The sequence below is a fragment of the Cyanistes caeruleus genome, chromosome 1 (genome assembly GCF_971803275.1).
Source record: "Cyanistes caeruleus chromosome 1, bCyaCae1.hap1.1, whole genome shotgun sequence".
In the NCBI taxonomy this organism is placed as follows: Eukaryota; Metazoa; Chordata; class Aves; order Passeriformes; family Paridae; genus Cyanistes; species Cyanistes caeruleus.
This window is the reverse complement of record NC_141701.1, coordinates 95,425,479-95,442,397: the sequence shown is the minus strand read 5'-3', so window position 1 is coordinate 95,442,397 and position 16,919 is coordinate 95,425,479. Positions and strand designations below refer to the sequence as shown.

Here is a 16,919-nt window from a genome sequence, read left to right as displayed (position 1 = left end):
CAAGGAGCTTGCATAATAGTTGTTTCTAAGGATTAGGCTTTTGAAGTATTGCATTACTCCAAAAGACTTTTGTACAATGTAATGCATACATTTCCCAGGTGGGTTGGACAAACTAGCTTACGCATGCAGCCGGATAAAGACATACATTTCCTATGCCTACACTAAGTTTTATAAGGCAATATTATATGTGAATAGGATTTGTAGGGCAAAAAAAAGCTGAGGCAGGAAATCTGTATTCAAGAGCTTGTTGTTTCATGCCAGGCCAAACCAAGTGATGCATTTGTTTTCAGTGACTATAAACCACCATAAAGTGTTATTTGGTATCAGCCTGTCTAGTTGCTGTCGGTAAGGCCAGCTTTCCCAGTAGACTCCTGTATCAGCACTCTATTCCAGATCATGTACTTTTTGCACATCAAAATACTTAGAAAAACCTGAACCAATGGAGTGAGTTGTAATGGATCATCTCTTCTCTCATGTGGCCACTGCATTTTTGGATACACTTTCAGTAATCGTGAGATTGAATGCATTGTGTGTAAACCAATTTATCACTCCAGTGAGTGACAGGCAGATGTGTCTTCCCCTTTAAAGAACCCCACTGGCAGGGAGCACTTCTGAAACTAATCAGCCCAGATTCTTGAAATATATGCAGAAGTAGGAGTAAAGCCCCAAGCAAATGCCAAACATGTATAATTGTTTAAGTAGAAATGAAGTACTGTATCTGATTTTGTTTGCTTCTTCACCTCTTGAGAAATGTTTGCATGTGCAAAAGCCTTGTGTGGTTTTTGCGGTTTTAGGATATTGACCTAAGAAAAGGCATTTTTTTCTCTTTTCTGTTGTATTGTATAGTAACCTTGGTTTTCAGCTCTGTAATTTATTGCTTAGCCTTTTATTTTAGAACAAATTTAACTTATTTTTTCAAGGTTTTACAAGTGACAATGAATGGTACACTGGGCACCTGTACCTCAGAGAGCAGGGAGGTCCCTGGGGCAGTCTTGAAATTCTTGACAGCCAATTTGCAGTGCCAGAAAAGCTGCAATGTCTTGTTTCCTGGAGCTGCAAGAGTTGGTAACATCATCATACATTAAAATGATGGGAGTAAGTATTTTGTCAAGCACCTGTGACAACCATCTGCAAGACAAAGGCTCTGTAAAGATGCATAGGGCTCCAGGCAAAATCCTGACTGCACTTAATGGCAACTTTGCTATAAATTTTACTGATAAATAATCACACTGTTCATAAGTCAGTTACGTAACAAAAGGCATAGCACTGCCACTTTTTGTGTTGGTTTATTTGTCTTTTGGACTTGTATTAGACAACAGAAAGTATATAAACACAACGGAGAGGATGGCAAACTCTTTCCTTCCAAGCTTTAGTGAAGTGTACGGACATTCTTGTATTTAAAAGGATCTTTAGAGCTGATGTGGAGGGGAAAGATAATAATAAAAAGAGAAAGAGAAGAATAAAAAGAGATGTGAAATCTTCTCACACATCAGCTAGGGAGCACTTCACTGGGTAGGGGGAGACCATTCAGGGCTGCTAGGATGTTTTCAACTGCTTCTTCTGTTATCCTGTAGGTGGCCTTGTCTGTTTTAATGCCGAGGTGAGGTGTTATAATGACGTTCTTTAATTTTAACAATGGATGATCTCTGGAAGAAAAGAAAAAAGAGTTAACTATCGTCGTTCATCTAAATAAAGAGGAGTCTTACTTTAGCTTTTGCACTGTATTTAAAGTTAATTTCATACAACTTTACAAGTCTCACTTGGACCCAGAAAACCTGACCACCTATGTTGAAGTAATTTTGGACTGTAATAGGACACGTAAAGACTTCATAGCAGCTCTTATCTCCAGAAACACACTTCTGCCACGAGGAAGCAATTTGAACTATGCCAGAAGAGAGGATTAAGCCCTTCTGACACACCCTACACAACACTCCGAGCTGTAGTTATTTGCACACGGGCACAACAAGACCAAACTCCCCACAATCCAAAATGCAGCCAGCACAGTTAACTCCAAAAGGCACCATCCTGGTAGAGTGGTCTTTTTAGAGAAGCTAAGCAGCCTCTGGCCCAAGAGGTTTGCAGTACTTCAGCTTTGTATTGTGGAAAGAAGTCTGTGGGGAAGGACATTTCCGGGCTATGCAGCAGGTCTTAGACCTCAAGCAGCTTCCACCCATTAAAGCCGGCAAGCTGCATTTTCTACCAAAGCGATTTGCAAGTGAAGCATTGCTGCAGCTTCACAGGGTGATTCTAAGAACTGGGTTTAATGCTTTCCCTGCCCCCTGCTGTTTCCTGGCTCCCAGGCTTCCCTTGGGTCTGTTATCAGCTCCAACATCTGGGCTGCATCCATTCGTATTCATGGCACTTTTATCCAAACTCATGCCAGGGGCAGGGGGACCAGCTTCCTGCCTGCTGCAGGAACGCCTCTGGCCTCAGCAGGGCTCGCCCATCCTTCCCGAGAAAGAAGCAGAGATGGCAACCTGGGCAGTGGTTCTGGGGAGGTGACATCCAGAGCCGCGGCGCCGATAACACCACTCTGCAGGGCTGCCACCAGCGCCTCTTGGTCAACTACTGCACCTGGTGTGGAGTAAGAGTGTCTCTGAGTGCACCTGGAAGGTGAAGAGCAGAGAGCGCAGAGAGAAGGGAAGGGGAGAGGGAGGAATTCCCGTCATGCCCGATCATCCTGGACATGTGCCCCAGCTGTGCGGGATGCGCACGGTGCTGCAGGGAACACAGCAGGAGCTGGACCACGCTGGGAGGCCAGCCTATGGATCTGGATGGTACCTCGGCTGATGTTAATAAGGGTAGCTGTGGGTTTCATCAGCTCCAGCTCTCTTTTCCCGATCAGCTTGTGTGTCTGAGGTGTCAGGCTCACCACCAGCATCACAAAGTCTGCCTGCTGGAGCAAGCTGTCTATCGTTTTGCAGTAAGTGGCACCGACGGCTTGCTCCTCTTGCACTTTCCTAGTGGGGAAAAAAGCATTTCAGTCATGGAAACATTTTCGTCAATGACATCACCAGTATATAAACTAAAATATATGATTATCACATCCACATAGCAAACAAAAGTGAATTTACTCTCAACTTGGTGTTTAGATCCTTCTGGAAAGCTTCAAGCCCTACAGCACAGGATAGATTGCATGCCTGCTTCTCAGCCACTCAAGTGCAGGGTCCTGTCATCCTGAAAACTCAGTTTTTCAATCTTGTTGACATAGTTTCTAAAAACTTTCCCAGGACAGTGACTGTAAACATAGATATGTATACATTCTTTCTGATACACGTCTTTTGATGGACATCTTGCATGACCAATGTGATTGGAAAGGTGGTAACCTAACTATCCAATCCCTGGTCATTGCCAAGAATCTATAAATACTGAAGTTGTAAGAATAAAACCAGATTTTTCCCTGTTATATGGGAGCCGTGTCTGTGTGAGTCATTGCATGTCCTACGCGGCAGGGTCCCAAGGACTTCTATGAAGTCTGCAAATGAAATAAGGCTGAAGTGGATGGCAGCACACAGTCCATTCTTCAGGATCCCCTGTGCGCCTCAAAGGATGCAGTCACTGCTCAAACCAGAGGAGTGGAATTCACCAGAACTCACCCATGCAAGCTCTGGGCATGGCAGTGGTCCTCATACAGTTGGCACTCCCAGTAAGCCTGTCATTTTTTTTTATGAGTGAAATCAGCAAGCTCTTTACCAGGCTCCTGGCTGCCCCATTCTGATTCATAGAATAAAGTGATCAGCAAAAAAGTTACCAGAGTAGAGAGATTTTTAGTTACAGCTTTTTACAGTGCAGAAGAATACTTGCCATTTCTCACGTTCTTTGTAAATTTAGCTGTCTGAACTTTGGGAGATAAAGAAGCAATGATAGGGGAGCATGTGTACAATCTTCTCTTCTGGTTGCAAGAGAAGGGCTTTAAGTTATCTCCTCCCTAACCTAGAAATAAAGAGGTCACACTAAGAAAATAACTTCAATGAAACTTTGAGCCATGTCTCTCCTAACAAATGCACATCACTGCTTTTTTTTCATATCAACGACTAGAGAATAAGTGGGAAAAGAACAGACTGGAGCTGCAGCCAGTTTTGCAGCATGCAGAGTGCATCTTGATTCAGCACACAAGCAAAGTATAAATGTACTTTAGGCTTTTAATTTCTGTTGCACTGTGCATTGATCATTCATCACAGCACTCTTATATAAATATTACTTTAAAGACTGAAAAATATTAAACAGAGGGAATCAAGAATGATACACATAAAAAAAAAGAATAAAGGGTTTTGTGCATTTTAAATCTTTTTTTTTTTTTTTTGTGGTTTGTGAAGAAATTCTGAGAGATCTTAAGGAGTATTTTCTTTTAAATCTGAGTTTGCTCAGCTGTTTTTTCGAAGAAACAGGAATTCCAAGCGTGGCTAAAAATTCCTGGCCTCATTCACCCTTGTGATTTGCCTAAGGCTAGCTAAAGCAATGACCCTCCTCCTGCAGTCTGCTTATGGGGAAAATCCCTGAAAGCCACATCCTAGCACTGCAGCTTCTCCATTCAGTCACAGAGGAGTAAAGTTCTCTCAGGGTAGGTTACAGTTTATAGCAGTAAATATTTGTTCTGCTAATTATCTGCACCTTGCCTGATTGCAAAGGCCTTGAGTTGTTCATGGTGGTCTTGCTCACTTTAAACTGAAGAGCTACTGTGCTGAATGTCTAACAAAGTTCAGATTCCCAATTACACAAGTTCGGAGGGGCTAGAAATAAAGGGTTAAAATCCAGCAAAATACTTGCTAAAATTCCTACTGGCTTGAGAAGAAACAAGGTTTTCTTAAGAACAGCTCTCAATCATATTGTGCCAAGTATACGCTTCCTAGTTTCCAGCCACTGTTTCAAAAATAACCCTCCTGAAATTCAAAATATGGGGAAAAAAATGAACAACAAGTAGAGTTATGTTGTCACTATAGTACAGTGTGATAAGAATAAAAAAGTATAAACTTGATTTCCATTTTTCTGCAGGAAACCTTTAAATTTCTAATATAAAACCAAAATTAAATTTCCAAATGTTTAATCACTGAGTAACTCTTTACTGGACTGATTTCAGGCAACCATTTTTTTTTTTTTCTTTTGTTTTAATCTTGGCCCTATTCCTTCATTTCTTGCTATATTTCTAACATAATTCCTTGAAAAGAAAATACTGACTATCTGGAAGAGTTTCTGCTGCAATTAGGGTCAAGACATATCTTTACCTCCGTGTCCTGTTGTGGTACAAAATGTTCATTTCAAATGCTTTGGCTCTCAGAGCAATCTTATACCCAATGCTGCCCATGCCAACGATCCCCAGAGTAGCTCCAGTAACTTTAACTCCCAGAATATCTGCTTCACAGTATTCCATACTTTGAGAAATGGAAATGTTATGGACTGTAAGAAAAACACATAAATATGAGAAATTAATGGGGTGCAACATGGAGGAACAAGGCAAAAGAGTCTGGACTTGTGCTACTATGGCACACTTCTAATGGTTACAAGTACATGGTTTTGTAATGTCCTAGGTAACTCCATAATGTTCATCTTTCCCTGTTACATTTATAAACAATATTCCAATTTATTCTCACCATACTACAAAAAGCCTTTTGATATCGTCTCTCAAAAAATTTATTTACTGCTTGAGACTCATGAAAATATTGCCCTGTTCCTCATCAACAATGAAAATTATTATTGCCAATAACAATGCAGAGTTTAAAGATGTCACGTGGAGAACAACACCAGATATTTGGTTTCCTTTCACATCTGCCACTCTCCTTGGAAAGAAAAGTGTGACTTCTTGAAAAATCTCAACTTGGTAATTTCTGTAATTACCTGTGAAACCTACACAATTCTGGATAGTTCTACAACACATAAAATACAGTTGTATACACAGCATCAGCACTGCTAGCAAGGTGACAGCCTTTTGATATTTCAGTCTTCTGATACTGCCAGCTTTTCCAAAACACAAGCAGGATATTGTGGAAGGATACAAAAAATACTCAGGAAAAAACTTAGTCATGTCTGGACAGAGCTATCAGAAATGCCACTAGGTATAGTTTAAGTAGATGGGAACAAGAACTTAATCGTCCTTTTAATCTATCTCCCTTTTGTGAGGTAGAAACATACTTTGAGGGACACAAATCTCCTTTGAGTTTCTATGAATGCTGTGGTAAAGATGGCAAGCCAAAGTCAGGTAAATATAAAAGGATAAATCTGAAGGATTTTTTCCCAAAGAAGGAGGCATTCTAACCAAGTCAAGGGTAGGTCTATTTGGCAAAATAGCAATAAAAAATTGTTGATGAAACTAGAAAGGATGCTATTAACAAAAACTGGAGTAGGCTGCTTCATTACTCTCTAATGCCCCTCAAATGCCCCAATTCTGCACCAATCCATTTCAGTCTCCAAGAATATGCCCATGCCTCTATCAGCTGTGAGGGTCCCTTCCAACTCAGGATCTTCCATGATTCTATGTAACCTTGTTCTGCCCCACTGTTGCCTCCCACACTAATTTCTTCTAACAGCCTGTGACTTCAGTGATCATCTCATCTTTGGCATCCCCAACTTTTTGTCATAGCACTGTAACACCATCACATTTTATTTATACCTGGTTGAAATATGTGCTATGTATGTCTGTGTATAAAGTAATCATTGAAGTACACCTATTATATATAAAATATATGAAAATACCTATTATTCTGCTTGCCAAGCCAACATAATTACATTTTCACATTTTATGTAAAACCATGTGCACTACAGGTAACTCTAAGAAAAGTCAAATTAATGGCAGGTAAATCTTGTATGATCTTTAGAAGCCACAAAAGAACTGAGATGTTACCTTCCACTAGTCTTCTAGCAGATGCTAGCAGCAAAGCCATCCCAGTATCTGCTGTGCTGCTGGAAACAGCTCGTGGAGCATTAGCCATCTTCACACCAAAGCTAGCTACAAGCTTCAGATCCAGGTGATCCATCCCCACTCCCGAATTCGCAATTACTTTCAAGTTTGGCAGGCTCTGGAGGAGCTCTTTGTCGATGACTGGTTTGTGCCACCACAAATAGATTGCTTGGACCTTTTTACCTACATCCTTTCTGTTTTTAAGAAATTCTTTCATGGTGATGAGGTGGAAATGCTTCTTCAGGAATGGCACATGGCTATGCAGTATCCCACGTATGCCACCAATTTCATTTACCAAAAGCCACGGTAGCTCTCCTCCTTCCATGATCTGCACAAAGAAGAAAGCACAAAGTGTCAGAAGAAAGACATATTATTATTCCCAGACATTTTAAAGAATAATCACTGCCATGTCCTGTTTCATGACATTTATGTCAAGAGGTCCTCTAAACCACATAGGAAGATAAGAAAACCAAGACAAGCAAGCAGCTCTTTTAAATATGCTACCAATTATACACACAGGTGCCCCCCCACACACACAGAGGTATTCATGTAATCAGTTTGAACAAGTTCAGTTCTAGTGATCTAAGATTTCATATTACTGCTACCATGCTCAAAACACAACACTTCTCATTAATTACTTAGTTTCAGACTATCAGTAGTCCGCAGTAAATAGTGCAATAAATCTCCTTTGCTACCCTGAAATCACATAGTATCCCGTCTAAATAGTTTAGAAAAATGTTGGACCAAATCTATGTCATGAAAATAAATTGCACAGCTTCATCATGAACTTTGAATTATCAGGTTAATTTTTAAATGCTTCGTTGCAGAGGTTTTTTCAGCCACCTGTCCTGAAGAGACCCCAGTGACTGCAGAGCTTTTTCCTGAGCTAATCTTAAATTATCAAAATAACAAAATAATATATGCTTAGGCAAGTGTTTTCCAAGAAGGATGTAAGCACTCTAAATGGTTTGTGGTTTTTTTTTCCCAGAATCCCTGACCATCTGGTTTTGGTCCCAAGAGGGTCTGTAAATTGACAGTTATTTTGGTTTTTCACAGACTATTTATAGCTACCTTTGATTTTCTATAGCAGTTTAGGGAAGAGCTGTGGGGAGAGTGTTCAGGGGCTGAAGATGTTGGAATAGCAATCCTGCAGCAATTCTGTCGCCATGTTAGTATAATTTCACTATTTCAAATGGAATGTCTAACTCTTGGCCTGTCCTCCTGTGCTAGAACTTCATTTTACCACCCCTTCAGGGAGCCTGACCATGTTGCAAAATAATGGAAAGTCGTCCTGACTTTATGGAGGTGACAACCACTTTACTGAATTTTCTGAATTTGTTGATTGCTAACAGAAAAGAGAATCTAAAAAAAAAAACCTTGGCCCTGGGCTGCAAGCCTTTACCCATGTGATTTCAATGGTAATTCTACCTTTCTTTCATGGCCAGTCAAGATAAAAGCATGTTTTTTGTCCACATGGAGGAGCTAAATCTCTTGGAATTTACTTTGGTTTTCAAAGGATCCCCTCATGAAAAATAGACACTTTTTCAAGTATTGGCTTTGCTTTATCATGCAGATGAAGCAGGCTCTTCTTAAATTAGAAAACCTTAGGCCCATGACCATTTTAAAGAAAATTTCTTCAGTGTTTTCATATAAAAATTTAATATTGGAATATTGTCTGAAAAGTGTTTCAGGACATGTTGGAATGCATGGAATAGAAGCATCTCTGAGTCCCTCAGAGAGAGAAAGGAATTCAGGGATTGAATTGGAGCCTTTAGAGGAACTAAAATATATTAAGCCACAGACATGAAGTAAGAGTGTTTTAGTTTTAAGTAAATAGAAATATGCCTTAAGTGCCTTAAGAGACTGTGTTAGCTAGTAAATGCCCTAGTAATGCCCTAAAGCCTAGTTTAAAGTTCAGTAGTGTTACCTTTTACAAAATTAACTTAGCTCCAGGTGTAATGAAAACATAGCAAAACATTGATTGCATTCTAGATAGAACAGATAGAAGCATTTGCATAAAGAGATAAAAATATATACATAGATTTTGGGTAAGAACTGACACTATTTTCTCACATTAAAATTAAACTCAGATTGGTGTAGGAAGAATGTTTTAGAATCACATTTTTAGCTGATTGGATGATTTATGAATAAAATCCCCCTGTATTTGGGTGAAGAGAGAACTACATAAACAAGAATGAAGAAGAAGGAAAGAAGGTGCTGCTGCTGCTTGGAACATCGGGACTCTGCCAGAAAGCTTTTAGCACGGACTTTAATACTCTGAACTCTTCACCTTCGAGACTGATGTATTCATGCAATAAACAACTTTACAACCAACTACTGCTCTTGTCTCTTTGAAGACCCAAGACCCATGAGAAACTCGACAAGGATACAGTCAAATTTCTGCAGGGAATCAATGCTCATTCATCTTCAACAGATTTGAAAGTGTTACACAAACTGTTAAACAAAATTATGTTACATAATGGTGCATGTGCTTACCATTATGTAGCAAGAAGAAATGGGAACAGAACATTGGTATTCACCGAAATAGACTGAAGAGATCAAAATGCATAACTGCTCAGTTAAAATCTTCAAACAAATCTCTTTTATTAATTTCACTTTATTTTTTGAAATTGTAAGTAACAGAACAAATCAAGTCTGACAGTTTTGCAGCATCATGATGAGCAGTGCAGGAACAGGTTGCTTAATTTTTTTTAGCTTAAAAGTGGTAAGAAATAGTGCCCTCCCGTACACAGGAGATTCCGTGGCATCATTTGGCACTCATCATTTGGGAAACACTTCACTTGGAATGGGTTGGTCATTGAGAACAGCCAGTATGTTTGCTATTGCCTCTTCTGCCATCATATGGATGGCTTGGACTGTTGCAGTTCCAATGTGTGGGGTTATGATAACGTTATTCAAATTTAATAAAGGATGATCTCTGGAAGAAATAGAAAGAACAGAATCTTTACACAGGGCACTTACTCTGCTGCCATCCCATCCTAGTTGTGAAGAACTGAACCTCAGGAAACACCAACAGCATGTTCAGACCAAAGCACAGAATGAGACCAAAGCTCTGGGACACATTTCTTCTTCCCCTCCATCCATCTCTCTCATTGCCTGGCCCATGAGTCAGGCTAGCAAAGAACTGACAGAGGTGGGAAAGGGGAATAACTTGTTGTTTATTTACGATTGTGCAAGACAGGCTGAGGTTTTGCCCTTACACAATGATTCTCCCTGTGGAGATCAAAACTATGAGCACACTTTGAACACAGCTTAAAACATTTCAGATTAACAGAATGGGAAACTTGTTTCTTTACCTTGGCAGAGGCTCAGGGTATGTCACATCCAGAGCTGCAGCCCTAATAACCTTATTCCGGAGAGCTTCTACCAATGCATCTTGATCAATAACTGCACCTGCATTGAAAAGAAATCTTGATGTCCTGATGAGTTAATGAACACATTTTTACCCATGAGGGGTGGAAGGTCTCCAGGGTCAAGTGAGAAAAACTAGAGGATCATCATCTTGTTAGAAAATAGAATGTCTTTTTAATAATCATTAACCAAACAAACCAAAGATTTTATTAATCTTTAATTACAGGATGATTAGGGTCCACTGCATAAGGTTTTTCCTGCGATGAGACCAGTTACAGTCTTTTCCTCATGTTGACACTTCCTGTATTACTATAGACAAATCATTTAATCTCTGCAGACTTTCCACTCTTTTATCTATGCTTTGTTTACTGAAACGATAATCTCTCTCATATGCTTGTTCAGTGCCAACCAATCTGCCATCCCATGTGAGTCTTCCTTTCTACACTGCTGTTCCAAATGCTGCTTAATGTTTTCCCTGGTACCCTGTTCTCCCTTGCTGATGATAAACCTTTCAGTTATTTTCACTAAAACCCACTGTCTCTAGAGTAAGGCTAGAGAGAACCAACCATCTGCTGAGCATCCCTAATTTCCATAGGACCTTTGAAGACATAGCATATGATCCACATAAGCCACCCATTTGTAGACTGCCAGCTAGTTCATGACTCAAATAACAGAGGGATATCACAGACTGAGGTTGGAGAGGTGAATGTCAACACAATTAGAAAAACCACAATTTTAAGTGTGGAGCCACAAACAGTGATTTCAGAACCTCCTACCTCGGCTGATGTTTATAAGAGTAGCTGTGGGTTTCATCAGCCCCAGTTCCTTTTTCCCAATCAGTTTGTGAGTCTCAGGAGTCAGGTTCACAACCAACATAACGAAGTCAGATTGCTGCAGCAAGTCTTCCATCTTTGCACAGTAGTGGGCACCAACAGCCTCTTCCTCCTCCTTTCTTCTGAAGGAAAAATGCACACATCCCTGAATTGACACAACTATTTCTAACTGAATTTAACAATCAGTCAGCCCTAGGAGAGCTCCAGAAAGCACAGAAACTGAGAGGTTTAAGACCAATGTAAAGGATAAGCCATTGATAGGCACAGATGGTGGAACGGATGCAGAAAGGATGTGGGCTACAGGAGTGGTGGGACACTGGAGGAGTGATGTATGTGTGAAAGCAAAGCACACAGGCAATATGAGGTTAGGAGGCTGGGGATACAGCCAGACCCTGCTCTTTTCTCCTGTGTCTATGCAAATTCCTGTGGAGCCTTTCCTTGCCTGACATGCCAGTTAGGACTTGTGGTTGAAAAGAAATGAAGTGTGAAAGAAAGGGAACTACAAATCCACGAGGAGTGAAGACCTTTGTCATTGGTGCCAGTGTGATCTGGCTAGGCTGAGGAGGCTGGCTGGGAGGAACAGGGATGCTGCCAGAAGACTGAAGAAGAGTCTGTGCCACAAGGGTACAAGACCTGGCTTGCTTGGACAACATCTGAATACTTACACTGTCCTTGTTTCAAACTGATAGTGGGTAACCAGGGCAGGGCAAGTGCAGGGGAAACAGGAGGGAGCCAAAGTGAGGAAGTGGTGGCAGAATGGTGTTTATCACACTGCTTACAATTTTCACAAGTGCATAGGAAGGCTGGGGACAGAGCAAAGCTGTGGCTTCCATCACTGCCCCCTGGACAATTAAATACAGAAACCAGATGTCTTTACCTCCGGTTTCTATTATGGTACAGGATCCTCATGTTGAAGGCTCTGGCTCTCTGAGCCACTTTGTATCCAATGCTGCCCATCCCAATGATCCCAAGTGTCGCTCTGGTTACTTCTACTCCCAGCCAGTCAACAGCAAAATACTTTGTGTCTGGAGACACGGCAATCTGGCAGCCTGCGTGTAAATAGATGTTGAATGGTACAAATCAACCATAAACGTAGGCCTGGGGGAAAAAAAAGGTTTATACAGCAGAGGGGCTCTGGAACATCCCTTATAAACCTTTGTTGATTTTGACCAGTTTGCATAAGGGCCTGGATGGCGCCAACTCCTGCACCTAGGTCTGAAACCAGTAACACAATCGGATCCTGGGGTAATGGGGGGGGGGGTAGGTACCATGCTGGAAGGAATGACTCCTTGGGGAACTAACTCCTCCACAGCTGGTGTGTTTTCTTGGAAGTTCAAAAACAGCATCTTTGAAACCACCCTGCAAGCATTGACTTCACTTTTGTTTTTAGTGGGGGTAAATCTCTCCATTTCTCTCCTGGATCACAACCCAAAGCAGCCTCACTGCTTGAAAAGGGATGGTTTCAAATTCCAGCTCAGCCAGGGATCTCTGTGAGTTTCTATACAAAGAACATGAGGTTCAAAAAGATGCAATAGTGAGAAAACATCTTTGGGAAAGAGATGTTATTTCATTCTCAGGGGTGGAGCAACAGTGACAAGAAGACCATGAGTCCCTGAAGACAGAGGTGGCTTCTTGTGAAAGTCTCTACTGACACCTTCCTTCCCCAGAAGGGCACTGCGTAGCAAGGGAGTGGGGAAACAACCTGCTTTTAGGGACACAAACTAATGCTGGTGATACAACTTATAACAGCTTTGTCAAAAGGATTATCTTCTATTTCAAAAATAATGCTGATGCTCTTCAGGAAATGCAACCCATTGGTTTAGACAAACTCACCACAGAGGCAGGAAAAAGAAGAATTTATACTAATTACTGCTCTGGAGTTGGAGATGTGGCCACTAAAGCTTTGTATCTTCTTGTACCTCCTAATGCTTCCTTCAAGTGGAGATGGAAAGTGGTGACATTCAGTTTGGATACACTATGCATTCAGCTTTTACAGCTACAAACAACCGACACAGTGAACAACCAGAGAAGAATTAAGCCCCAGACATTATTCCAAACAGGGTATCACAAGACTTTCAAGTGCACAATTTAGACAAAAGCCTTACTCTTGTCACTGTTGCCCAAAATAGAAGTGAGACTTAGGGGAAGTAGACGACTCTGAAAGTTAAGGCCTCTGAAAAAGCATCCCAAATACTGATTCAGAAAGACCATCTCTATCACAGCAAAAGTGAGGTATGTCAAAGAAGTAGCTAGGACCAAGAAATTTTAAAGCATTACCTTCCACTAGTCTTCTGGCAGAGGCCAGCATCAAGGCCATTCCTATGTCTGCTGTTGGGTCTGCCACAGCATTTGGGGTGTTGGTCACTTTTACACCAAAGCTTGAGATCATTTTCAAGTCTAAGTGATCCACTCCAACTCCAGAGTTTCCAATTACTTTTAAATTAGGCAGGCTTTCTAGAAGCTCACGGTCAATAGTTGGCCTGCACTCAAACACAAAAACAGATTGGATTTTTTTTCTCATTTCTTCTTTGTTTCCAAGAAATTCCTTCATGGTGATAAGGTGAAAGTGTTTCCTCAGAAGTGCTGCAAGGTCTTCTAGTACGCCATGAGTTCCTCCTATATCCAGAATCAAAACACCCGGCAACTCTCCTTGTGCCATGACCTGCAACAGGTAAATAGAAGAAATGTTCCTTTGTTTAGGAAAACACTCTGAAACGAGACATGATGTTCCTTTAAAAGTTATCATTCCTATCACAGTCACTTGGTACTAGTGTGGTATGTCAGACAACTTCCAAGTACTTCTACCAAGTGCTGATTTAGACTATAACACCAAAGACTATCCATACTCTTACATCCAAATCCATTACCACAAGCTGTTCTTCTCAAAGAGTTTGATTTTAATCCTGAATCAATATGATTTCATACAAAACCAGTAACTTTTCTGGTAGCTTACTCACCAATGCCTTTCTATAAGCAGTGCTGTGAAACAGAGGCTGCTAGAAATTTACTTAAATTTCTTGCCTGTTGGTTATGGTTGGTGAAGCCACAGGCAATGTACGGTGGCACTGAGGCCCAAGTGGGTCTGACAAATATCTGTCAGGGATGGTTTAGGTCTAAAAAATTTGCACGATGAAGGACCATCCTTGGACAGCTGTTAGACTGCTTGCTTTCAGTGTTTTAAACGTTCAGATTTGTACCTGAACTTACCTCTTGCAAAATTTAGCCCACCCATGCCTATATGCTGAACCGGTGAGGAAGAGCACTAGAGGTGATACCACTGATAACAGCCCTTTGTGTGAGAACTTTCCTCTGCCCTGAGAGTTTTGAGCCCAGACCTCTCTACAGCACTCCTGCAAGTGCACTCTGCAATAAGATAGGGGCTCCATACACAACCAAACACCTAATTACGAATTCCTGTTGGCAAAAATGGTAGTTGAAAATTTCCTGAATATCTTAACAATAGCTGTGCCTAATTTCCTACAATTCTTTTCGCTGTGCTCCACTGACTTTCAGTCTCCATCCCATTCTATGTCCTAGAACTGAGTCCAGGGAACCTGATGTTGTGCTACCTGAATCAGAACAATTTTCCACAGCAGTATGCTGATTTATTCTGGCACACAGTGCTGGCCAGAGTGTCCTGCTGCTTCACACCTCTCACAAAAGCTTTCTGTGAGTAATCAGAACTCCAATCTGTGACTAAAGGGTGTCAATGTAGATTGGAAGTTTTTGACAACCATATTTACTCTTGTTCTGAGCAAACTCAGACTTATCCCAACCATGTCTATTAAATGGTTATAATCTCAGCACCAGTACCGCTGTTTTACCCTGGCCTTGATGTGCACTTCTGCCTCAGTTTCAGTCTGCTGCTGTACATGGGCTTGAAGGGGCCTCCATGCTAGAACAGGTCTGCAGTTCACCACAATGTCTCTGATAATAGTATCTGTCTCTCAGAAGCAGCAAACAAAGCAATGAGATGAACTGTGCAACCAAATTGCAAAGGAAGACCGTGTTTTTATATACCTCTCATCTTTTTTTTTGCCAGCTGAAATTGTCAGCCCCATGTGGTTGTCAAAACTGCAAATTTCCCAAAGAAAGCAAAGGTGCCCGCACTTCTAAAGAGTATCACTCAACATTACGAGGATAAACCAGATTTGTGTTTCAGAATGAATGATGCATAGAATAAAAGAGGAGTTGATGTCATATTGTGATGGCATTGTCCAGCTTCATGGCAATCCTGGATGGCAGCTAAACCATATGCTGTTAACCAGGGAAAACTGGGCACCAGAATGATCAAGTGACTGGCAGATGCCTGTGAGGCAGCACTGTATCACTCCATTTACTTTCATCACCACCTCCTACCCCATTACAATACACCACACATGGTGGGCAGAGACAGACTTGTTTTCACTTTGGAAGCACTTCCTACACTTCACAGGCAGAAAGGTGACCCAGGAGCAAGCCTCTAGCTATAAACAAACCAGCTGGTGCACTAGAAACAGGCTAGTGGCATGTTGATGGATCTTTTAATGAGTGTGGGCATGTTGAGCCTGCCACCATTCCAGCCGTGCTTGATGTACACAGGACCCATTCATCGCTTGCGGCACTGGTCCAACAACTGGTGTTCTGCTCGTCCCAGGTACAATCTTAAAAAGTCACATTGATAGCAGGAAACTAAAAACACTTAAAGAAACCTCACAGAAGGAAGGGGGCTCTCCAGATACCAACCTTGGTCCCAGCACTTATTGTTCGTCTTCCAGCACTATGTGGGCATGTCCTGTACCACTGTTTGTAAATCACACTTCTGTGACAGCGATGTCCATGACAAGCAGTAACTGGATGAGTAAATTTGTAAGCCAAATTTGACTGGCCAGACATCAAGGGAATCAGTTTCAACAGACTCAATGCTTTGCTCCTGAACATAATTATTCAGTTATCAGATGTCTTGTCCAGTGTGCTAAATGCAACACCTGTCAAGGATATGACAATTTTGGTTTTGGTATCATCTGCAGTATCACTAAGTTCCTTCTTTCTTACTAAGTTGTCTCTTCTCCTTTTGTATTTACAGAAGGCTATATGCTTCCATGTAGGCAGACAGTCATAATCATACATAAATCATTGATATAAGGTACATGTACTAAGTTCTGGTCCTGGCACTGCAGAGAAAACTTAAATAAACCTACGTAATTCTTCCTAGCTCAGTTTTCACTTAAAGTTAACAGGATCGTCATACAGGATCAATTCCTCCCACAAACTCCTCTAACGAACAAGACTAATTACCTGAACAACAACCAGTTCGCTAACCGGGGCTGGTGTCTTTCTAAGGACGTGCCCTTCAGAGCTCGATCCCGCGGCGGCTGGAAGCTGCAGGGAGCTCCCGCCTGCTGCCCGGGGCCGGGCACACCCGGGGCTGGGCACCCCCGCTCCGGCCCAGCTCCGCTCGGGCCCAGCCCCGCTCGGGCCCAGCCCCGCTCGGGCCCAGCCCCGCTCCGGCCCAGCCCCGCTCCGGCCCAGCCCCGCTCGGGCCCAGCCCCGCTCCGGCCCAGCCCCGCTCCGGCCCAGCCCCGCTCGGGCCCACCCCCGCTCGGGCCCAGCCCCGCTCCGGCCCAGCCCCGCTCCGGCCCAGCCCCGCTCGGGCCCAGCCCCGCTCCGGCCCAGCCCCGCTCCGGCCCAGCCCCGCTCGGGCCCACCCCCGCTCCGGCCCAGCCCCGCTCCGGCCCAGCCCCGCTCCGGCCCAGCCCCGCTCGGGCCCAGCCCCGCTCGGGCCCAGCCCCGCTCGGGCCCAGCCCCGCTTAACCCTGCCCTGCCCTTCCCCTCCAGGGAAG

At 42.5% G+C, this 16,919-nt stretch overlaps 2 protein-coding genes across 7 annotated transcripts; both read right to left on the bottom strand.

Moving 5' to 3' along the window:
* Positions 1–1,244: 1,244 nt before the first annotated feature.
* Positions 1,245–10,294, bottom strand: LOC147655754 (uncharacterized). Of its 6 annotated transcripts, none has more exons than XM_023919609.2 (6): positions 10,210–10,294; positions 6,836–7,220; positions 5,223–5,394; positions 2,782–2,960; positions 2,478–2,574; positions 1,245–1,646 (listed from the first exon to the last, which is right to left on the bottom strand). In XM_023919609.2, exons 2-6 carry the CDS (start codon positions 7,215–7,217, stop codon positions 1,490–1,492), a joined length of 987 nt encoding a protein of 328 aa, XP_023775377.2. In that variant the 5' UTR covers positions 7,218–7,220; positions 10,210–10,294; the 3' UTR covers positions 1,245–1,489. The 6 variants fall into 6 exon arrangements, with proteins under 6 accessions (XP_023775377.2, XP_023775378.2, XP_023775379.2 ...); XM_023919610.2 differs by lacking the exon at positions 10,210–10,294 and adding an exon at positions 9,875–10,037; XM_023919611.2 differs by lacking the exon at positions 10,210–10,294 and adding an exon at positions 9,433–9,515.
* LOC111923713 (uncharacterized) lies at positions 9,472–16,017 on the bottom strand. Its single transcript, XM_023919602.2, has 6 exons — positions 15,823–16,017; positions 13,375–13,759; positions 11,975–12,146; positions 11,041–11,219; positions 10,210–10,306; positions 9,472–9,830 (listed from the first exon to the last, which is right to left on the bottom strand). The coding sequence occupies exons 1-6, from the start codon at positions 16,015–16,017 to the stop codon at positions 9,674–9,676; spliced, it is 1,185 nt and encodes a 394-aa protein (XP_023775370.1). The 3' UTR covers positions 9,472–9,673.
* Positions 16,018–16,919: the final 902 nt, after the last annotated feature.

Coding starts and splice junctions, on each gene's coding strand:
- LOC147655754 (XM_023919605.2), bottom strand. Junction 5,395..6,835: donor TGCTAGAAGACTAGTGGAAG/GTAACATCTCAG, acceptor TTTTTCTTACAG/TCCATAACATTTCCATTTCT. Junction 2,961..5,222: donor TACCACAACAGGACACGGAG/GTAAAGATATGT, acceptor TTTCCCCACTAG/GAAAGTGCAAGAGGAGCAAG.
- LOC111923713 (XM_023919602.2), bottom strand. CDS start 16,017: ATGTTCAGGAGCAAAGCATTGAGTCTGTTGAAACTGATTCCCTTGATG. Junction 11,220..11,974: donor TACCATAATAGAAACCGGAG/GTAAAGACATCT, acceptor TTTTTCCTTCAG/AAGAAAGGAGGAGGAAGAGG. Junction 9,831..10,209: donor TACCCTGAGCCTCTGCCAAG/GTAAAGAAACAA, acceptor TATTTCTTCCAG/AGATCATCCTTTATTAAATT.